This window comes from Bufo gargarizans, chromosome 9 (assembly GCF_014858855.1).
Source record: "Bufo gargarizans isolate SCDJY-AF-19 chromosome 9, ASM1485885v1, whole genome shotgun sequence".
In the NCBI taxonomy this organism is placed as follows: Eukaryota; Metazoa; Chordata; class Amphibia; order Anura; family Bufonidae; genus Bufo; species Bufo gargarizans.
Genome location: NC_058088.1, coordinates 82,447,384 through 82,471,449, shown reverse-complemented (window position 1 = coordinate 82,471,449; position 24,066 = coordinate 82,447,384). Strand labels below are relative to the sequence as shown.

The 24,066-nt window shown below is 43.5% G+C and overlaps 1 protein-coding gene across 2 annotated transcripts in view; it reads right to left on the bottom strand.

Moving 5' to 3' along the window:
* The window catches only part of LHFPL1 (LHFPL tetraspan subfamily member 1), a 45,025-nt gene that overhangs the window by 6,742 nt on the left and 14,217 nt on the right, over positions 1 to 24,066 (bottom strand). For both annotated transcript variants that reach the window (XM_044306525.1, XM_044306526.1), the window contains exon 4: positions 1,219 to 1,317. In XM_044306525.1, the coding sequence (XP_044162460.1) occupies positions 1,219 to 1,317 (99 nt within the window). The remainder of the gene's footprint in view (positions 1 to 1,218; positions 1,318 to 24,066) is intronic.

Genomic DNA, 24,066 nt, shown 5'->3' with positions numbered 1-24,066 from the left:
GTGTTTGGTGCTGAGGTTTATCTGTTCCTATACCAAAACAGAAAAGCCGAACAGCACTTCAGATGTAAACCTAGCCTTATCCTTCTGCCACAAATGAGTTAGGCTGGGTTCACACGGGCGTGTCCGGATTAGGTCCGGATGCGTCCCGGTGTATTGCGGCAAACCCGCGCGATTAGGTACGCAATTGCAGTCAGTTTTGACTGCGATTGCGTTCCGATGTTCAGTTTTTATCGCGCGGGTGCAATGTGTTTTGCATGCGCGTGATAAAAAAAGACTGGTACCCAGACCTGAACTTCTTCACAGAAGTTCGGGTTTGGGTTTGGTGTTGTGTAGATGTTATTATTTTCCCTTATAACATGGTTATAAGGGAAAATAATAGCATTCTGAATACAGAATGCTTAGTAGGTGGTCAATTGAGGGTTAAAAAAATTAACTCACCTTCTCCTCTTGATCGCGTAGTTCCCGGTCTCTTCTTTACTTCTTTAATGATGAACTACCGGCTAAAGGACCTGTGGTGATGTCAGATCACATGCTCCAATCACATGGTTCATCACCACGGTGATAGATCATGTGATTGGAGCATGTAATCTGATGTCACCACAGGTCCTTTTGCCTGGCAGCTCATCATTAAAGAAGTAAAGAGATCGGCAACTACGCGATCAAAAGGAGAAGGTGAGTTAATTATTTTATTTTTTTTAACCCTCAATTGACCACCTACTAAGCATTCTGTATTCAGAATGCTATTATTTTCCCTTATAACCATGTTATAAGGGAAAATAATACAGTGAATAGACTGTCACCTAACAACCATGCGTGAAAATCGCACCGCATCCGCACTTGCTTCTATGGGGCCTGCGTTGCGTGATAAACGCACAATATAGAGCATGCTGCGATTTTCATGCAAAGCATAAGTGATGCGTGAAAATCACAGCTCATGTGCACAGCCCCATAGAAATGAATGGGTCCAGATTCAGTGCGGGTGCAATGCGTTCACCTCCCGCATTGCAGCCGCGCGGAAATCTCGCCCATGAGAACTCAGCTTTAATGTTTCATGCCAATGTAACTATATAACATGTATCCAGCACTGTACACATGAAAAGACTGCTGTATTGATTTCAGTGCCTCCTGGCCATAATGAGTTTTACGGAGACGCACAGCTAGTGCCTCTCATACACACTGGTATCGGGCCACGATCTGTGATTGTGAGTCACTTGTTACCTAATTGGAACTGACTGGAAACATTGCCACACGCCTGCTGGATTTCAGGGCTGTTCCACCCCAGTGGATACAGGGCACATCCGGAGCTAATGAGGAGTCCTACAGAGATTCACAGGGAGACAAAAAGGACACGTTTGTTTACTCAGCGTGAACCACACTGCAATCTGCGCTATTCATTGCAACCAATTACACCGTATAGTTATAAAGAACATTCTTGTTGCCTTGCATATTTAATCCTTCAGAAAATTTAAAGTTGCACACAATGAACTAAAAGAAAAGAGAAGTATGCATATTAAATGAGAGTTGTGGCATTCTGTTCCGGGTCCGGGCATGCTCTGGGCTTGGTACCTGTTTATGCAGGAATTGTTTTAGTTAGGAGGATAAATGAATAGGTTATTATACATCTAGGGCTAGATATAGGTCTAGTAAGTTATGTGTAATGAAAGGTTAAAAAACAAAACAAATCGACGCCACTATGCTGTGCCAACATTATCCCTAATGTAAAAGAAGTGAATCTCAATGCATCTTCATGCTATGCAGGCACATTGATGGATCTGCTATAATCGGTGTAGTACAATTCCTTTAGCTTATCAGTTTATATTCTGTTTTATCTCACAAAATATATAAACCTCACAAGAAGAAAGAAGGCAACAATAAAATGTTAAAACAAAATCTGCTACTGTAACATTTTTTCATCAGAGGAGTTTCCAAATTATTCTACAAACCAGGGGCCAGATAACCACATCAGATACCGCAGACGTGAACTTATAAAAACCTTTTCTTCGCCTGCAGCCACCAGGAACATAAACATACAATTACCAGATGCAAGTACAGAGTATTAATATGGTAATTGCATTATTTTAGTGATGAGCGGCAGGGGCAATATTCGAATTCGCGATATTTCTAAAATATTTTGTAGAACATTCGTCATATATTCGCAAATTCGAGAATTTGCAATTATTTTCTTGATTGGGAAAATCGGCAATGTAATATTTGCGTAATGCGTGCGCAATACAGGCGTGGCTCCCTTTTGCTACATTTTCCAAGCTGCTAGAAGTTTCCTAAGACTGGAGAAAATGGTTGGCACGGCAGAACATTAGAAATGGCTTTATATGCAGATAGAGTGCTCCAATATATTCGCAATTGTGCTAATCAGCACTAATGATTCAAACATTTTAGCAGGTCTGACTACAGATTACTGATTGGACTAAGTATTGTTGTGAACTTGTGACATCACGGCACTATGTATGTAGCATGTATGTATGGACAGCAGAACCTATCACACTACCGAACACCCTGCACTGGAACCTACAGCTACACTATATCACTATCTAACCTACACTGACTATCTCCCACTAACTATCTGTAATTATATATATATATATATATATATATATATATATATATATATATATATATTTGTGTGAGGCGCTTACGGTAGTACAGTGAAGAACCCTAGGAAATCAGGGAATAAGCGTAGTCGGTTGTGGTGTGCCGAAACCGAGGATGAGGTAGGCCTGAGAAAGAAGAGGGCAAAAATGAAATAACCAGTTATTGTAGTCAAATATACATGAATAGCTCAACCCGACATGTTTTGGAAAGTATCTCTTAACTCTTGTGTTGGATTGGGAATGTATCGCGAGTAAGCGGATGACTTCCAGCGCCCCAATTCCTGATGACATGAGTCGGGGCGTTGGCACTGGAGGCCGTGGACGCGGCTCCAAAGCGAAAGGAGTGCCCTGAGTAGTTGGCTGCGTTGAGGCCCAGTTGTGTGAGGGGTGACCTGACATGGGTCATGAAGGTGGTGGTGGTGAGTACCGAACCATGTAGTGAAGTAGCGGTTGCGAGGGTAGAAACTTGTGACGTTGTCTGTAAGCATCCAGAACCCTGACTGGACACCCTCTGTTGTGCGTGGGGTGATATGAAATGTTGACGGGTAAGTGCTGACTACTCTTGGAGTGAGGTAAGGTCAGGACGTAATGATCCATGTGTTTTGCCAAGTGGGAGACAAGAAGACAAGGTGTGGCTTGGGTCGTGTAGGTTGTAGTGAATTCCCCGGGCCTCAGGAACCGTAGAAGGCCAAGTAAATTGCTGTTTTGAGGATGGAGTTGGTATCTGCTTCAGAAGGCTTGGCGTCTAGTAATTCGGATAGTGCCTTGAAAATATGATTGTTAACGGGTAGCCTCTGGGCTGGACGCGCGGGTTCCGTTTTCTGAATACCTCTGAGTATGGTTTTGATTTGGCGAGAGGCCACGCAACTGATGTTATTGGGGTGTAAGATTGCATGTGGTGTAAAATGCCAGTGAGATAGAGTATGATGGCGTTGTATGACATTTGAGTTTAAGGTGGCAAAAAGAAGCAAACCCCAGAAGAGAAGACATGACAAAGTGGGCGTGATGTTATGCTCCAGGAGGAATCTGACAACCTAGAAATTAAAAGTCAGAGAAAATGATAACGTGAGAGAGACTCTAATGGCGCAAGCCACGCGTGCGAGTCACCACAAGATAATTGCATTGCAAGCCACAGATGACCGAGCCATGCGAGCGGGTCTGAAGGCAGAAAAGACATGGAACCTGCTGGTTGTGGGACCACGCAGCCGGCCTCGACTGGCAGAGTTATGTGTGTGGAATTAATATGGGGAAGCGATACGTGAGAGACTCTAATGGCGGAGCCATGCGTGCGAGACTCTAATGGCGGAGCCATATGTGTGAAAATTGACACGGAGAAGCCATGCGTGAGAGACTCTAATGGCGGAGCCATGCGTGAGAGACTCTAATGGCGGGGTCGTGTGTGTGAAATTAATACGGAGAAGCCATGCGTGAGAGACTCTAATGGCGGAGCCATGCGTGAGAGACTCTAATGGCGGGGTCGTGTGTGTGGATATAATACGGAGAAGCCATGCGTGAGAGACTCTAATGGCGGAGCCATGCGTGAGAGACTCTAATGGCGGGGTCGTGTGTGTGAAATTAATACAGAGAAGCCATGCGTGAGAGACTCTAATGCGGGGTCATGTGTAAGAGACTCTACTGGTGAAGCCATATGTGTGACACCAAACGGAGAAGCCATGCGTGAGACTAATGGCGGAGTCATATGTGTAAACTAACACGGCAAAGTGATGCGTGAGAGACTCTAATGGCGGAGTTATGTATGTAACACTGAAACGGAGAAGCCATGCGTGAGACTAATGCGGAGTCATGTGTGTGACACTAAAACGGAGAAGCCATGCGTGAGAAACTCTAATGGCGGAGTCATATGTGAGAGACTAATGGCGGAGTTATTGTGTGAAACCAACGGTGAAGTGATGCGTGAGAGACTCTAATGGCGGAGTTATGTATGTAACACTGAAACGGAGAAGCCATGCGTGAGACTAATGCGAAGTCATGTGTGTGACACTAAACGGAGAAGCCATACGTGAGAAACTCTAATGGCGGAGTCATTTTTTTTTTTTTTTCCATGGGGGGTTTCACAGAGATATTAATGTAGCAATGAAACCGGGGTTATTTTTGATTTTAATAAAATTTTTTTTTTTTTTTTTTTTTTTTTTTTTACATATGGCGGGTTTATTATTATTATTTATTTTTATTTTTTCCTTATGGCGTTTTTTTTTTTTTTTTACATATGGCGGTTTTTTATTTTCCCTAGTTTTTTTTTTTTTTTTTCATATGGCGGGATTTATTTATTTATTTGTCAGATTTGCTAAAAATGGCCTGGTCCTTGCTGAGGACAGTGCTGAGGAGATCGAGAGTGGACTGTGGTATGAACGTCGGCATGACCTGAGAGGATCATGACGTCAGCAGCAGTGGTGCCACGGCTGTGCGGATGGCGTGCGAAATGAGGCCCGTGACGTGGGGGATTTGTTGCGGAACGTGTAATCAGCAGACCGTATATTTTTTTTTTTTTTTTTTTTCTGGCGTTTTTTTTTTTTTTTTTCATATGGCGGGTTTTTTTTTTTTTTTTCCTCCATATGGCGTTTTTTTTTTTTTTTGTTTTTTTTTCATATGGCGGGTTTCTTTGGTGATTGTGTGATGCGTTTTGAATGGTGTGGATTTTATTGTGGTGGATTTGTTTATACATTGATGTTGGCATGGCGGGTGTGTTCCCTGATGCAAGCCCTTGTGATGATGACTTGCGCCCCCCCTGAATGCGCTGCCTGCTGGGGGGGGAGCGGTAGCTGGATCTGTGGTGCTGGTGCAGGGGTCATGACGTGAGCAGCAGTGGTGCGAAATGAGCCCCCGTGACGTGGAGGAAGGTGTGATTCGCAGACCGTGTTTTTTTTTTTTTTTTTCCAGGACTATATGGCGGGTTTCTCTTCTATGATACTGAGGAAAATTTTTTTTTTTTTTTTTATGTGGCGGTTTTTTTTTGTTTTTCCATATGGCGTTTTTTTTTTTTCATGTGGCGGTTTTTTTTTTTTTGTTTTTTTTTCCATATGGCGGGTTTATTTTTATTTTTTATTTTTTCTTTCGGTTTCTATTTTCCCATGCGGGTTGTTCTGGTGGTTTGTGTGAAGCGTTTTGAAGGTTTTTACTGCGGTGGATTTTGGTACATGGATGTGGCGCCCCCCTCCTGAATGTGCTGGCTGATGGAGGGGAGCGGTAGCTGAATCTTGTGGTGCTTGGTGCAGGGGTGCATATGCGGCACCCCTCGGCTCCCCCCCCCCCCCCCCCCCCCGCACAGCGCACGCGCGCGGCACCCGGCCGGCCGCCGGTCACGCGCCGCGGCCGCGCATGCGCAAACCGGGCGTCATTGGCAGCGCGGCAGGAGGACGGAGACGCGGGGAAGAGAGGGACCGTGGCACTGGTGTAGTGTGTGGAGGGGGAGCGTGGAGCGGCCGGGTGCGGCGAGCAACTGGTGACGGTGAGAGGGCGGGCGTGCCGCTGAGCTGGGCGAGGGGAACAACTTATTTCCAACAAAAGTAACAGAATGGTCCGCAGCAAGTGACAGTATGACACATATATATATTTGTGTGTGAGGGGAAGGAAAGTGTGGGATGATGGTGAGGAGGGGAACGGCGTTGGTGGCTGCCATGGGAACCTGGTACAACGTGTTTGGCAGCGCTGGGAGTGGGGATGTGGTGTGGTGACCGTGTGCATGCATGATCGGAAAACGTAGCAAACATGAAAACCGTGACTTGGAGTGAAACTGTGACATGGTTTGACAAGGAAAAGGTGAAATGAACGAGCTGGTACAGGGGCAGCCGTGAGGCCCTGTGCTGTACCGTATGACAAGACTTGCATGATCCGGAGCATGACAGACAAGAAAATAGCCAGTGACTTGTGAACGAAAAAATAGCGTGACATGAGTGAACGAAAGGTGAAATGAATTGAGCTAGTACAGGGGACAACCGTGAGGCCCCGTGCTGTACCGTGTGGATGGCTCATTGACAGGCATGACTGACATGAAAATCGGCATGATTCGAGAGTGAGAAAACCTGACCTGAGTCCAACAATGGCGAAACGAAAATGAGTGGCACAGAGGAACAAGCGGAGAGGCCCCGAGCTGTCCCGTGTGGACGACCCACAGCTTCACGGGCCACGCGACCCACAGTGAAACCTGGCGGAGCAGGAAGAACGGAAACAGGAACTCTCCAAATCCAGAACACCGACGGCGACGAACTTCCAGAAACTTAGCAACTCGCAAGCAAAACTCCCGCGACTCCCGAAGCGACTCTCTCTCTCAAAGCTCAGACCTCGGACGGTGCAGGAGCCAGGTAAAGGGGGTGCCCTAAATAGGCTGGAGGCGGACCTCAGCCCCTCCCACAAATCCAGGCAAACTGCCTTCACACATAAGCTGTCTCTCTCAGAACTGCAAAAAACTGCAGAAAATGGCTGCTGGGGAGGTTCTTATATAGTAAGGGGTAGGCAACTTTCCTATTGGTTGCTAGGGGTGTTGTTAAGCTCAGACAAAGACATTGCAGCCTTCTCATTGGCCCACAAGCAAGAAGCAGGGAGGGATCATGGGTTCAGATAAAAAAAAATCTAGAATATTCGAAAATACGAATATATATAACTATATTCGCGATTAATATTCGCGATTCGAATATTCGCGCCCAACACTATTTATTTTGGATGTGTCTGTGATAATGAACATCAAGAATACATCTGAATCTAACTGCGCAAGACATTCACTCAAGCCTTGATTAGAAGTAAAACCGCACTAGATTTGCTTCTGGAGAGTTTTAAGATAAATAAAGATTGGTATCGAGCCATCGATCTGCAATCACCTTCAAAATCGATGAGCCATTTTACAGAGTGATGAATTGGCACCAATCATATCCCTGCTTTCATTTTCTAATGGGCCTTTGGAAAATTAAGGTGGTCTTTGACTAGTTGCCATGGACAACTGCACCATGTTGTTTTCCGATCTGAATCTACTGTCAATACAGTATAAGGCCGCCTGCCCTGCAGCGAGCCCCCCTGGTTCTACCCAACAGATAACAATGGCTGCTATTGCTCCTCTGCAGGCATTGGATTCAGCCAGTTCCCTCCAGTTCTCCAGATCCGGTTATTAAAATTACAACTGAATCGGAGAACCATGTTACTGGCTGAGTTCCAATCCGGTGCTCTGGCGGTGGCAGGGCAGCTGGAGATGCACACTTCCATTGCTTTGTGCGCCGCTGATAGTTTAACTCCTTAGTTGGCTGGTATGTGTGTGCAGTGTATATATGGTGTATTTATCCATGTGTACCATGTATATGGTGTACTTATGTGTATGTGTGTTGCATATATATGGTATATGTAAACATGTGTCCGCCGTTAAGTAGGGAACCTGTTGTTAAAAATTTGAATCCCACCCCTGCTCCTCTGTGTTCTTGTGGCTGACTCTTATACCTCATCCTGTCAGCCAATCACAGAGAAACGCCTTTTTGAGCATCTCTGTGATTGGCTGACAATTGATGATGTACAAGCATCAGTCAGCCTAGCCAGGATCTTTACAAGCAGGAAAGTGCACAGAGGACTACAGCATTCCAGATCCAGGTCCAGTCCAAACCAGAGCAACTCATTAAGAAATGTTAAATGGCGCTCAGTAAATTGTAGTTGGCGCAGCAATGTGATCACAAAGGTATTGAAGTTACTTGGGGGGGGAGTATATATATATATATATATATATATACCTATACATGTATATATATATATATATATATATATATATATATATATACACACATACACATTGTAAACATATTGAACTGTAGAATAATATTGCCAAGCAGATGTCAGCACGATGGATATATATATCATGCGCCATTAAGGTAAAGCTAGCGCCGGCTCAGCCTAGTCCCAGCTGCAATGTCCACGATCAGTCTACTGACTGATTGTGGATATTTAACCCTTCAGATGCTGTGGTCATCCTGCTGCGACTGAGAGGAGGAGTGAGCCATCCAATCTTCAATCTCATTCTCTTTCTCCTCAACGTTACGCCATTTCAAAGCCAACAGGGACACCTGCGGCCTACTGTACTACTACTATTTCTGGCCAGATAGCTAGTGCTGTTGCTACCCACTTTATGGCTCTGGGTCTTTTGTTTGGAACCGTTCCGTGACATTTCTAGGCCTCACAGATAATTTTGTGCGCAACCCTGTGTATTGGTGTACTGATCACATTTATGCTGGTTTAGTTAAATTGAACAACCCTAAAAAAAAAACTTGCAACCGTGTAGAGAAATAAATAAATGAAAACAGCTGACTGAGGCCTGAAGCCCAATATTATTCCCAATACCACTCACTGATAATTTTGTGCATTACCCTCTGTATTGGTGTAGCAATGACATATATGCTTCTTTTTATAAATTCAATACCCCCCCCCCCCCCCCAAAAAAAATTTATTTTTAAAAAATTTAAATAAAAAAAATAAATAATAAACAATAAAAAAAATACGTATGTGAGATGCCCTGGAATGGAGTTTGGACTAGTATCAGGTCAGGTGTTTTCACTCAGATTTTAAATTCCAGATCGATGGTAGAAAACATATTGTACAGTATAAAAGTAATGTCCTTGCAGGTATCTGCTTTTAAGGTTTGCTGCAGTTCTGCTAGGAGGCAAAGCTAGCCTCAGCTCCTTACTTCTCACTCCCTGGCTGACAGCTTTCCCTGCCTGCCTATTCTACACACAATTCTTCTTCTTTCTGTTTCTAACCCTTCCCTTCACTGTCCTTCCCTTCACTGTCCCTGGCAGTAGAATACAAGCTTGATTGTAATTTCTGACTTCCTAAGATCGTTTTCCTGGCAGACATTGTAAGACCCAACCACCTTCATTCACAGTCCAGCACAGAATGACATTCTGCTCGTTCTGCTAGGGCACCTCTCTGCCTGCTGCAGCAATGATTGGCTCATGTAGGCTGCCTGTTGTTCTGTGAGCCAAACAGGGCAAGCCCCCACCCCTATTTCCTTTCAGGGTCATGTGAGTACCCTTCTTCTTGCTTTATAGTGCTTTTATTTTTTTTGCTGCCGACATGTGTAGGTAGTAAAAGGGCATTATGTGCCTTTTTAGTAGATTTGACTGAAACAAACCTGAAAAGATTTGGGTTCATCTGTCATCCGAAAAAAAATGCAAAGTTCATAACAAACAGGGGCGTTGCTAGGGTCTCAAAAGATCCGGGGCCCAAGCCCCAATAAATATGGCCCAGTTCTCTTAGTCGCCAAACCCCCTTCCCCCCCACACACCGCATTTTGCGGGTACTTGCTATACAGCAGCACATACCTGTCAAATCCAGGGCCTCCCAGGTGACCTCTCCTCCGATGTAGATCTTCTCTGTCATCATCTTCTCCATTTGGTCCATACAGCTTCTTTCAGCCGCCTCGTCTCTGCAGAGTGTTACACACAGACATCTTAGCTTCCTCACTTTTCTATTATCATCTCCCAACCTGGAGTCCCCACAGTGTTACCCTGCTGCTCGCTGTGCCCAATACCGCCAAATACTATACTGAAGAAATATTAGTGCCCCCATAGTAATAGTGCTCCATATAGTCCCACCAATAGTAATTCCCTTCTAGAATGCCCTCATTAGTAATACTGCCCCCTACAGTGCCCCCAACCGTGATAACGCTCCCAAAAAGTGCCTCCATTAGTAGAAGAGCCCTTCAGTATTAATAATATCCTCACAGAGCCCCCAGTAGTAATAAGGCCCCCCATATTGCTCTTAGTAGAAAAAAGGCGGATCTATAAGTCCCTCCTATAGAGCCCCCAGTAGTAATAAGAATGCCTATAGTGTCCCCTGGATTTGCAGTGCCCCTTGTAGTTATATTCCTCCCTCCACCATACAGTCCCATGTAAATAACATCACATCATCTCTCCTGTCCCTCCAAAATACAGTCCTATGTAAATAGGATCATTTCCCTCCCTTCAGCCCCTCTAATATATAGTCCCATGTAAATAACACTATTTCCCTCCCTCCGCCATATAGTCCCATTTAAATAACATCACACCATCTTTCCAGCCCCCTCCAAAATACAGCCCCATGTAAATAACATCCCTCCCTCTCTATCTACACCCCCCTCCAAAATACAGTCCCATGTAAATAACATCACCTCCTCCCCAGCCACCTCCAACATGCAATCCCATGTAAACATCACCCCCTCAACATTCAGTCCCATGTAAATAACATAATTTCCCCCACCAGACACCTTCAACATACAATCCCATGTAAATAACATTGCCCCCTCAACATTCAATCCCATGTAAATAACATCACTCCCTCCCTCCCTCCCTCAGACCCCTGTAACATTCCGTCCCATGTAAATAAAATTTCTCCCTCCCACAGCCACCTCCAACATACACTCCCATGTAAATAACATCACTCCCTCCCACAGCCGCCTCCAACAAACATACAGTCCCATGTAAATAACATTATCCCCTCCCACAGCCGCCTTCAACATACAGTCCCATGTAAATAACATCACCCTGCCCCCTCCAACATTCAGTCTCATGTAAGTAACATCACTCCCTCCCACAGCCGCCATCAATAGTGTTGAGCGAAATTTTGTTTTAAGTTTGGCGTCTAAAGTTCGGATCCGGGTTATAGAAGAATCCCATTATTGATTCCGCTACCACAGACCACAACGGAATTCAGAATCCATATCGGGATTCTTCGATAACCCAAAGCTGAACTTTAGATGCCGAACTTAAACCACAAGTTCGCTCAACACTTGCCATCAACATACAGTCCCATGTAAATAATATTACTCCCTCCTAAGCCACCATAAACATACAGTCCCATGTAAATAACATCACTTCCTCCTACAGCCACCATCAACATACAGTCCCATATAAATAACATGACCTCCTCCCCAGCCGCCTCCAACACAGTTCCATGTGAATAACATACCTCTCTTCAGCCCTAATATACAGTCCCAGTTAAATAACCACAACTCCCAGCATTGCTCTGCCTTCACTTACCTCTCCTCATGTAGCAGACTTCACTACAGCTTCTTCTCCTCCTCACTGCCGTCCTCTCCTGCACTGGTCACATGATGGTGACCTCATAGCAGGTCCTTCTGTCACCGCCAGATCTCTGAGAAGCTCTGACAGATGTTCTTCAGTACCTCTTGCTTGAGGTTCTTTTGTTTTGGTTTCGTTTTGTCATCTCGTTTCCCTCTCTCAGCTGTCATCTAGTTGCACTGATTGCATCCCTTTATATCCTCTCCCATACTGCATCACTTTGCGGTTTATACAACTTCCTGGATTGTGCTCACTGCTAGATGCTGCAACTGCTGGTTCATCAGATAAGTCTGTTCCTTTATTTGTGTTTTCCTGTTGGCTTGATACTAGGTGACCCTGACTCCCTCCGTATTAAGTGTAGGGAGCCGGTGGTCGTGTTCCCTCACTATTATAGAGTTTTCAGGTGTCACACAGTCTAGGTACGAGGGCATGCAATTATCTATCATAAAGATCTTTGCATTGGCTGAGAAGTCAGGGAGAGCTCTAGGGCTTTTATAGGGCTCACCCTTATGTTCCTTAGTTTGGGATCAAGTCAGTCGGATCTTTATTTGGGTCTTCTAGCTTTCTGCAACACCATCCGTGACACCTTCCCAACCACTGCCTGTTTTGATGGTCACATGACCTGTGATGTCACTACAGGTACTTCAGCTCTTCCAGTGCATTAGATTAAATTGTATAGCCATCCTTGAGCAGGCCCCCGTTCACACACCTCCTGTCTTGAACTAGACTCCAACTCCAATTACTGGAAACTTTCCCCACCCTTCTGTAGGAAGCAGGACTGGCCCACTTATGCCCAAAGGGGAGAGAATGGAATGGCAAGTTCTATTCTCTCTAACTATAACTCCATTTGCATTGCCACCTGCCGGTGAACCAGGCACATTACATGTAATAAAACAGTTCCATAGCAAAATTAGGAATGCACAGTTTAGAGGACCTGGACAGAAATACATAAGGCGGCATTTAGGTTAGACCATTAAAGATAGTAGCAGGGTGTAGGAGTGGTAACACCACTCCAGGGTGTTACAGACACATAATAATTATCTCTCTAAAACAGAGGAAAGCCAATCAGGTTCAGCCACCAGCTATTTTAGGTATTGTTTACTAAGGTATCCACTGATGTCTTCAGGTTTAACACATCAGTCCGAACTTGCAGTTGAATTCTGGTGGCAGCGCATCTTAAGAAGTAATTTTACACTGTCTAAATCTCATATAGTATTTGTAAATTTGGCCCATTGAAGCTGAAAGAATGCTATAAAATTTCAGCTTTAAAAGCTGCAGAATTGCAAAAGCTGCTCTGGCCTATAATATATACTGTCACTTAGGTTCAGCAGAAAAAATAAATGATTAAATGTATTTACATAAAATGCTTCAGCTCTGAATGCTACAGAATTGTGAATACAGTTTTGGTCAACTTTTTACAAATTGCCACCAGGCAGTAGGGTGCGCCTGCACTGGAACTCAATGCATAGAAAGTCATCAAAGCTTGTGTAATGATGCTTTTGCTCTTTATGTATGACTGTTTAGTTAAATAAGTGACATTCAGAAATATTAAAACTGTTAGACCTAAAGTACAAGGTTATTAGCTGTAATATTGTGTGATGATCAACTTCACCTGCAACATCTAAGAAGATAGAATACTGATCATCTCTTTGAACTCTTATGTTGGGATTGCCAGAGGATGCTTAGGTGTAGGTTCTTTAAAGGGACTCTGTCACCCTGATTTTGCACTATTATCTACAATAATATATGAGTAGTACTGCAGATAAGAAGTCTAGATCACGTCCGGACTGCTGTGCCATGCTAACATAATGGAGAGGACTCATGTGCGCATGCACAGCAATCCTGACAATGTATTTCAACGCAGCTCTGAGCGCTGACAGCAGGGGAGCCGGAGGCAGTAGGAAAGTAAAAATAGTGATCTGGACTCCATATCTGTAGTACTACTTATGTATTACTGTAGATAATGGTCAAAATTGGGATGACAGATTCCCTTTAACACCATCTAAATTGCAAAATAATACTTTATGAAAAGCCTTTACAGGTATACTGTACCTCCCCTCAGAGAAGCTATAAGTACTGAAGTAATTGTACCACAAGTTATCTGCTTAAAACCACTTAGCATATGCATCTCTGTATGTAAAGCCAGGTATCTAAACTAATATACAAATAAATATATATTGGGAATTTTGGCGTTTGGTAGGCGGGCTTAGATGTGTTTTGATCAAAATATATCGACTAAGTGTCTCAGACATTATCATATCAGAGTGAGGACTTTGTCCATATATAGTGCTTGCATCTACTTTACTAAGTGCATTATTATCTTATTTCTGTGGTTTTCTTCAATAATATGGCCAGGGACATCCGCACATTTGTATATCATATCGTGCAGGATGTTTTTATCTTAGTTTTTTCTGTGGAATTTTTTTGTCTATGTAGTATTTGCTTGAGGGAGTGGCACCTTCAAGTGTGAATGCGCACCTATTATCTTGGGAGTAGCATTCCTCTGCACTTTTGCCCTTCCTATCCAATAGATCACCTTTATTAGGTGGTACATATGGCTGTGCTTGCTCCTCCTCCCATTGGTTGCTTGATGCACATGGAGGTGACTAGGAGCAGCACACCATATGTGCGGCGTCTGCGCTCCTGAACATAGAAGCCCAACGGCTTAGGTAGGTTTAGCGTAGGACCCGCCTGACCTGAGACCACCTTGGCGTTCGGTAGGCGGGCTTAGATGTGTTTTGATCAAAATATATTGACTAAGTGTCTCAGATATTATCATATCAGAGTGAGGACTTTGTCCATATATAGTGCTTGCATCTACTTTACTAAGTGCATTATTATCTTATTTCTGTGGTTTTCTTCAATAATATGGCCAGGGACATCCGCACATTTGTATATCATATCGTGCAGGATGTTTTTATCTTAGTTTTTTCTGTGGAATATATTTGGAATTTTACCCACGCCGGACTTCCGAAGATGTTACCATACTCAGAGTGTTTCTTTCTGCAGAGGTGCAGTATGTGAAACTGTCTCAGACAGCTCAGTCTCTAACAGGGGTGGAAGCTGCAGAGGGGACTAACAGGAGGGGAGGCTGCAGAGGGGACTAACAGGAGGGGACGCTGCAGAGGGGACTAACAGGAGGGGACGCTGCAGAGGGGACTAACAGGTGGGGAGCCTGCAGAGGGGACTAACAGGTGGGGAGCCTGCAGAGGGGACTAACAGGTGGGGAGCCTGCAGAGGGGACTAACAGGTGGGGAGCCTGCAGAGGGGACTAACAGGAGGGGAGCCTGCAGAGGGGACTAACAGGAGGGGAGCCTGCAGAGGGGACTAACAGGAGGGGAGCCTGCAGAGGGGACTAACAGGAGGGGAGCCTGCAGAGGGGACTAACAGGAGGGGAGCCTGCAGAGGGGACTAACAGGAGGGGAGCCTGCAGAGGGGACTAACAGGAGGGGAGCCTGCAGAGGGGACTAACAGGAGGGGAGCCTGCAGAGGGGACTAACAGGAGGGGAGCCTGCAGAGGGGACTAACAGGAGGGGAGCCTGCAGAGGGGACTAACAGGAGGGGAGCCTGCAGAGGGGACTAACAGGAGGGGAGCCTGCAGAGGGGACTAACAGGAGGGGAGCCTGCAGAGGGGACTAACAGGAGGGGAGCCTGCAGAGGGGACTAACAGGAGGGGAGCCTGCAGAGGGGACTAACAGGAGGGGAGCCTGCAGAGGGGACTAACAGGAGGGGAGCCTGCAGAGGGGACTAACAGGAGGGGAAGCTGCAGAGGGGACTAACAGGAGCGGAGCCTGCAGAGGGGACTAACAGGAGGGGAGCCTGCAGAGGGGACTAACAGGAGGGGAGCCTGCAGAGGGGACTAACAGGAGGGGAGCCTGCAGAGGGGACTAACAGGAGGGGAGCCTGCAGAGGGGACTAACAGGAGGGGAGGCTGCAGAGGGGACTAACAGGAGGGCAGGCTTCAGAGGGGACTAACAGGAGGGGAGGCTTCAGAGGGGACAAACAGGAGGGGAGGCTTCAGAGGGGACAAACAGGAGGGGAGGCTTCAGAGGGGACAAACAGGAGGGGAGGCTTCAGAGGGGACAAACAGGAGGGGAGGCTGCAGAGGGGACAAACAGGAGGGGAGGCTGCAGAGGGGACAAACAGGAGGGGAGGCTGCAGAGGGGACAAACAGGAGGGGAGGCTGCAGAGACTGAGCTGTCTGAGCCTGTTTCACAGACTGCATCTCTGCAGAAAGTGACACCCCGGGGATGGTAACAGAGCATTAAACATCTTCCGAAGTCTGGCGTGGATAAAATTCCAAAGTGCATGTGCAAAGATATCCTGACCAGTGCATCAGAGTAAGCACGACAAGCGCAGGAAAACAGCTGAGTCTGGTAAGAAATATCCAGAGTTTACTTATAACAATAGAAGGACAGCACAATCTAGAATATCGGACAGTAACACTTGATTGTGTATAACGATATATTAAGAGCTATAACATCTAACGCTATTACGATACCGCTGCAGCACAACCCAAAGTAAATTTCACCGATATGAAAAAGACTGCTGTGCAATTTGCATAAATACAAGTGTGAACTATTACAATATACAGAAGACCGTAATATAAATCGCACTAATATAAGTGTCAACTGTTAAAACATACAGGAGACGATTCATTTTAGAAGTGTGGGACAAAAGTCATAAAAGCCGCCGTCTCTGATAATACATGCGTGCGCAAAAAGGGACTGAGACTATAAGAGTATTATTTTATGTTTTTTAAATGCACATGTATTTTAAACCTTTATTAGATGGATTGATGTTACTGTGAGCCAGCCGTACTGTGAGTGCAGTGTTGGAGAAAAAACATGGAATAGCAGGATGTCTGTGAGCCTGTAGAGGGAACTTGTTAGCTAGCAAAGTTCTGTGATCACTGCAGTATTGGCGAACAATCAGTGTATGGGGGAAAGGGGAGAAGAAGGAAGTGTAATGTATGCTCGCAGGCTTATAGGAACAGTGACCAGTGTGAAGATTATGACCAGGCTGCAGCTCCACTCTATCCAGATAATGATAATTAATGAATAATAACAATTGATCATTTATGAATTAAAAAGGAGGAGAGCTCTGCACAAATGGCACTACTTTCAGAAAGTCTTCATCTCAGTCCTGTAAATTAGGATCTAGATGCACTGAGAAACATTTATTTTTCACAAGGTGTAAACAGAGGAAGTTTATACAGAATGATCATTCAGTATAATTGCAGTTTCTGAAAAGAGGGGAAGGCGTGAACTACAAAAGTTACAATCACCCTTTGTGTACCCTATACCCACACAGAAGTGAAAGCCTAGTAAGCAGTTTGAGGTCGATGCTGTCAATGTATTGAATGACAGTCTTATGATTTACAATCACATTACTGACAAAAATCTGCATTCGTGCGGAATAGATCATTTGAGTATGGCTGATATTTGATAGGTTAAAGTTAATTGGAATTGCTGGCAATCAATTTGTTTAATTTACAATTATGTGACTAGAGAAATTGGTGACCGATAGGACTAATTTCTAAGTCCACACAATTGGACTTAAAATACAGGAATAGCTCAATTTTTAAAGGACATCTGTCAGCAGTTTTGCACTCATGACACTGGCTGACCTGTTACATGTGCACTTGGCAGATGAAGCCATCTGTGTTGGTCCCATGTTCATATGTGCCCGTACTGCTGAGAAAAGTTTTATTATATGCAAATGAGCCCCTATTAGCTACGGGAGCGTTGCCATTACACCTACAGGCTCTGTTCTGTCTGCAAATACCATGCCCTCTGCAATTTGCCTCTCCCTGGCAATCAAAGTGGAGAGGGCGTGGCAGTTGCAGAGAGAGCAGAGCCTCTAAGTGTAATACCCCCATTGCTACTAGAGGCTCATGTGCATATATTAAAACATCATTTTTCTCTGCAATGTGGGCACATATGAACATGGGACCAATCAGATGCCTTCACCTGCCAGGCGCACATGTAACTGGTCAGCCAGTTCCATAGGTACAATCCTTTAAGATTGAAGGCTTAGTAGTTAATTAATGTGATGTATAGCGAGTTTATTTTAGCGAAATTTATTCAGGCAGTTAATCTGATTTTTATTTTATCTTTTGCTCCAGGTGTTGTTTTTTTAATCTCTTTAAAAAATTGGCCATGATTCAAAAAATAACACTCTAGTTATAACATTTTTCTCATATCATTATGATAATTGATTTCATTTTACAATTATGAAGACTAGGGATCGACCGATATTGATTTTTTAGGGCCGATACCGATAATTTGTGAACTTTCAGGCCGATAGCCGATAATTTATACCGATATTCTGGGAATTTTCATTTTTTTAAAAAAATTAAAAAATTCCCACAAATATGCAGAAAATTAATGTTTATTGTTAATGTGTATTTTATTTCTTTTGTAAATCTTTCTTTTTCATTTATATTTAATATTTTGGTGTTTTTATTTTTATAACTTTTTTTTTTTAACTAACTTTTAGCCCCCTTAGGGACTAGAACCCTTGTCCTATTCACCCTGATAGAGATCTATCAGGGTGAATAGGAGCTCACACTGTCCCTGCTGCTGTGTGCTTTGTGCACACAGCAGCATGGAGCTTACCATGGCAGCCAGGGCTTCAATAGCGTCCTGGCTGCCATGGTAACCGATCGGAGCCCCAGCATTACACTGCTGGGGCTCCGATCGGAGGAGCAGGGGAGAGGGGATCCTGTGAGGGGGCGCACTTTGACTGGGGTGGGGGGCGCACTGCGACTGGGGTGGGGGGGCCCTATGCGCCACCACTGCTTAATACTGGGGGGGAGGGGGGCGCACTGCGCCACCAATGCTTAATACTGGGGGGGCTTGGGGGGGAGGCGCACTGCGCCACCAATGCTTAATACTGGGGGGGGCGCACTGCGCCACCAATGAAGCTTAATCTCTAATTTATTCATATACAGGAGGCAGGAGCTGGCTGCAGGATCACATAGCCGGCTCCCGACCTCTATGAGCGGTAGCTGCGATCCGCGGCACCTGAGGGGTTAACTACCGCAGATCGCAGCTACAGCTCATAGAGGTCGGGAGCCGGCTATGTGATTCTGCAGCTCCCGCCTCCTGTATATGAATAAATGAGAGATTAAGCTTCATTGGTGGAGCAGTGGCCATAGCTCCTCCCCTCCTCTTGTCCCCTGTCCTTTCATTGGCGGCAGCAGCAGCAGCACAGGGGGAGGAGACACTGCTCCTTCTCCCCTGTGCTGCTGCTGAGGGAACACGGAGAGCGCTGTCAGCAGCGCGATCTGTGTTCCCCATACGCTATCGGAATATCGGCAAAATAAATGCTGATACCGATAGCGTTCAAAATCCTGAATATCGGCCGATAATATCGGTAAATCCGATAATCGGTCGATCCCTAATGAAGACCCTAGAACAGAAGTCTTCAACCATTGGCTTTCCAATTGTTAGGAAACTACAACTCACAGTGTGCACTACGAGCCCATGGCTGGCATTTCCACAACAGCCAGGGAGCCACTAGTTGAAGACAAATGGTATATGGGGCTGGAAAAACAGAATTATTAGAGAACTACAAAGGAGTATGGTAACCACTGTGCTGAATTCTGAATTTCTATGGGCGACACCTCCAGGCTACACTAAAATACAGCGAGCCTGATGTATGAAAAATAACCTGTTAACACCTCTCAAATAGGATGTGCCTTGTTGCTCCCAAAATCTGAACTTAATAAGTTCAAAAGCTACCACTAGCCTAGCTTTGCTAAATATGTCTTTAACACAGGTCCTCTTCAAAGGTGCAGATAATGTTGTATTACAATGATCCTTGCGGTAAAGTCTCCTCTACTTCACAGGTCTACTTCTAGGTACCATACTTCGGGGTTAACACATTCAGGGACATTTAGCAAATGCTGTACATGTACACTATTAATTTGGCAAAAATTTTTACTAATTATGTTGCACCAATTTGCAACTGTTCACTTCTCTATCCACTTTTCAGGTGTCAAGAGAAGCAGGAGGGGCATGATCTTCTGCAACCTGACAGATTTACTATAATTTACACCAGAAATTGGAGTAAACCATAACTGAAACCTACGCCAACTCTTAGCTGGTGTAGATTTAAATTTCTGGCGCAGAGACTGCCTGGAGATGCACAAAATTTATTAGGAGACCTCTAAAAGGGGTTTTTCGGGAGTTCGATACTGATGGCCTATTCCCAGGATATGTCATCAATATTTGATCGCTAGGGGTCCAACTCCCTGTACCCTCCCATGGATCAGCTGTTTGAAGAGGTAATGACGCTCACTATTCCTAGACCAGTAACGTCACATTCCCAGTCCCATACAAGTGAATGGGCCTGGCTTCAATATCAAGTTCAGCTGCTATACAGTGTATGGTGCTGTGCTTGGTAAGCAGAGAGGAGGCCACATTGTTCACTGGATGGCAAACAGCTGATCAGCAGGGTCTCAGACCCCCCCAATAAGATATCAAGGATAGGCCATCAGTATCAAACTCCTAGGAAACCTGTTTAATTTGGCACATTCTGTTCCACTGGACTTTTTACTGTCATTTGTTACATCTATCTTACTATATCTGCCCCATTTGCCTCCTTCCTTTTGCCCCCCATAAATGCTAGAGCATAGTTAGTGCCTATAGAGATGGTCAAGCCACTTCCTCCTCATTCAAACAGAATTTAAACAGTTAAATACCATCTTGTTGTATTCTCCTCCCCAATCCCGTATTTCAACAAGAACGTACATTAAATCCCTGTAAAAGAACATTTAAAATGGAATGTTCTTTTAAGAGCCAGAACAAGCTATTCAATACGCCCCATTTTCTCTGTCCTCTTTGGAAATTCTACAGTAAAGCTACACAATGAAGAGGGATAATCCAAGTACAGAGAGTCTGCAAGTTCAAGCCAACATGCTTAAAGGATAATATTGCACCTTAACCTGTTTTTGTAGAAACCCAGTTTGGCTGTTTGTACTTTCTAATATTGTCATGCATTCAGTCACATTATTTTAAGTAACGCTGGACATGTAAATAGTCATTTATTGTAATGTTTTACAAAAAAATCTTTCATTATGATGCCAACAAGCCTGCTACATAGTTCTAAAATGTTACAGGGCACTTCTTAAATTGGGATCTACACGAACATGCCACTTCAATTAAAATTGTCTCGACTCATTTTGTTTTTGTTTCTGATATACAACATATATACTATACTTGTGTGTGTGTATATATATATATATATATATATATATTTTTGTATATACTTGTGTGTGTGTATATATATATATATAGAGATATATATATATATATATATATATATATATATATATATATATATATTACATACAGGAATACAGGAGTGTGTGGTGGCTCACCTGTCGTGGCAAATGGATAAGGTGCTCTGTTAAAAAGGTTTCCCTGAAAAGCCTCACAGAATAAAGATGAATAATTACACGTCCGAAACGCGTCTGAGGAATACATTAATGTAATTCTAAAGAAGCTTCTTGTATACTAAAAGTTCACACCGTACGAGGCAAAGATAATCCACTAAAGGAAATAATACTACCACAAACCGTGGAACACAGTGTGGCAGGACCTAAATCGGGGTGAGATTCCTACAATCCTCAATCGCAAGGAGGATCTAAAACAGCCCGGCAATTCAAACAGCCCGGAGAGAAAGTGCGCCAACGCGTGGGACGCCAACCTCAGGAGCAGTATCAACACGCCGCTGAATGAATGAAAGGACTCGGACGGTGGGAACACAACACAGAAGTCAATACGGTAACTGAGCTACATAGTAGCTAATAGCGCGCTATTGACACAATTTGATATAAATACTGAGCTCAGTACTAACTGTATATCCTAATACGAAGGAGTTAATTCCAGATCTCAATCAAGTAATAACCAGAGGGACACATTAATTATTGATAAATATGGCAACATCACTAGTCTATCCCTATTATTTATATTTATATTTACTATATTTATTGTATACTCATTTTCATACTCTTTAGTTTTATATTTAATCATTTTTTACTTTTTCTATATATTTTTATATATATACACTTTCTCACTATTTTATCATCACAATCACTGGACACTAAATAACTTTACCTCTTTGGGTCAACTTGATAACGAATATACTCATTTATCAAATGTGGAGACATTGAACTAAATTGAACCATAAAAGGATATTAATGGACTGCTCTGGACTATATACATAATTGTGTTTAATATTTATCAATTTATAAAATTTTATATTTTTATAAATACTTTTTTTCTTCTTTCTTATATATAATCCCTTTTTATCTTATTAAAATTGTGTTATTAATAATTGTAGTTATATGCTTTAATCTATATAATATTTTATACAATAAATTGGTGTGGCAGATACACTTTATTATATTATACTCATATCTGTGATATTGAGAGCTTAGGAGGGTGGTCACATACAAAAATATGCATCATCTATACACTATTTCTATATCATTGTGTGTACAGACACTCGATGCAGTTCTGAATGATAGAGTGCCTGTTATATATAATTATTCATATATATATATATATATATATATATATATATATATATATATACAGTACAGACCAAAAGTTTGGACACACCTTCTCATTCAAAGAGTTTTCTTTATTTTCATGACTATGAAAATTGTAGATTCACACTGAAGGCATCAAAACTATGAATTAACACATGTGGAATTATATACATAACAAAAAAGTGTGAAACAACTGAAAATATGTAATATTCTAGGTTCTTCAAAGTAGCCACCTTTTGCTTTGATTACTGCTTTGCACACTCTTGGCATTCTCTTGATGAGCTTCAAGAGGTAGTCACCTGAAATGGTCTTCCAACAGTCTTGAAGGAGTTCCCAGAGATGCTTAGCACTTGTTGGCCCTTTTGCCTTCACTCTGCGGTCCAGCTCACCCCAAACCATCTTGATTGGGTTCAGGTCCGGTGACTGTGGAGGCCAGGTCATCTGACGCAGCACCCCATCACTCTCCTTCATGGTCAAATAGCCCTTACACAGCCTGGAGGTGTGTTTGGGGTTATTGTCCTGTTGAAAAATAAATTATGGTGGAATAGCATGCCGCTGCAAGATGCTGTGGTAGCCATGCTGGTTCAGTATGCCTTCAATTTTGAATAAATCCCCAACAGTGTCACCAGCAGAGCACCCCCACACCTCCTCCTCCATGCTTCACGGTGGGAACCAGGCATGTAGAGTCCATAGGTTCACCTTTTTTGCGTCGCACAAAGACACGGTGGTTGAAACCAAAGATCTCAAATTTGGACTCATCAGACCAAAGCACAGATTTCCACTGGTCTAATGTCCATTCCTTGTGTTCTTTAGCCCAAACAAGCCTCTTCGGCTTGTTGCCTGTCCTTAGCAGTGGTTTTCTAGCAGATATTCTACCATGAAGGCCTGATTCACACAGTCTCCTCCAGTTGTTCTAGAGATGTGTCTGCTGCTAGAACTCTGTGTGGCATTGAACTGGTCTCTAATCTGAGCTGCTGTTAACCTGCGATTCCTGAGGCTGGGGACTCGGATGAACTTATCCTCTGCAGCAGAGGTGACTCTTGGACTTCCTTTCCTGGGGCGGTCCACATGTGAGCCAGTTTCTTTGTAGCGCTTGATGGTTTTTGTGACTGCACTTGGGGACACTTTCAAAGTTTTCCAATTTTTCGGACTGACTGACCTTCATTTCTTAAAGTAATGATGGCCACTCGTTTTTCTTTACTTAGCTGCATTTTTCTTGCCATAATACAAATTCTAACAGTCTATTCAGTAGGACTATCAGCTGTGTATCCACCTGACTTCTCCACAATGCAACTGATGGTCCCAACCCCATTTATAAGGCAAGAAATCCCACTTATTAAACCTGACAGGGCACACCTGTGAAGTGAAAACCATTTCAGGTGACTACCTCTTGAAGCTCTTAAAGAGAATGCCAAGAGTGTGCAAAGCAGTAATCAAAGCAAAAGGTGGCTACTTTGAAGAACCTAGAATATGACATATTTTCAGTTGTTTCACACTTTTTTGTTATGTATATAATTCCACATGTGTTAATTCATAGTTTTGATGCCTTCAGTGTGAATCTACAATTTTCATAGTCATGAAAATAAAGAAAACTCTTTGAATGAGAAGGTGTGTCCAAACTTTTGGTCTGTACTGTGTATATATATATATATATATATATATATATATATATATATATATATAGTGGTCCCTCAAGATGCAATGTCCTCAGAATAAAATATTTTCAACATACAGTGGTGTTTTCTGACCCGTCATAAGTTGAAACCAGACTCAACATACAATGTCTCAGACTCAGATCCAACCATAAAGGCCACTTCTCTGGTAAAATAGCTGGATTAGTTGTTCGTTA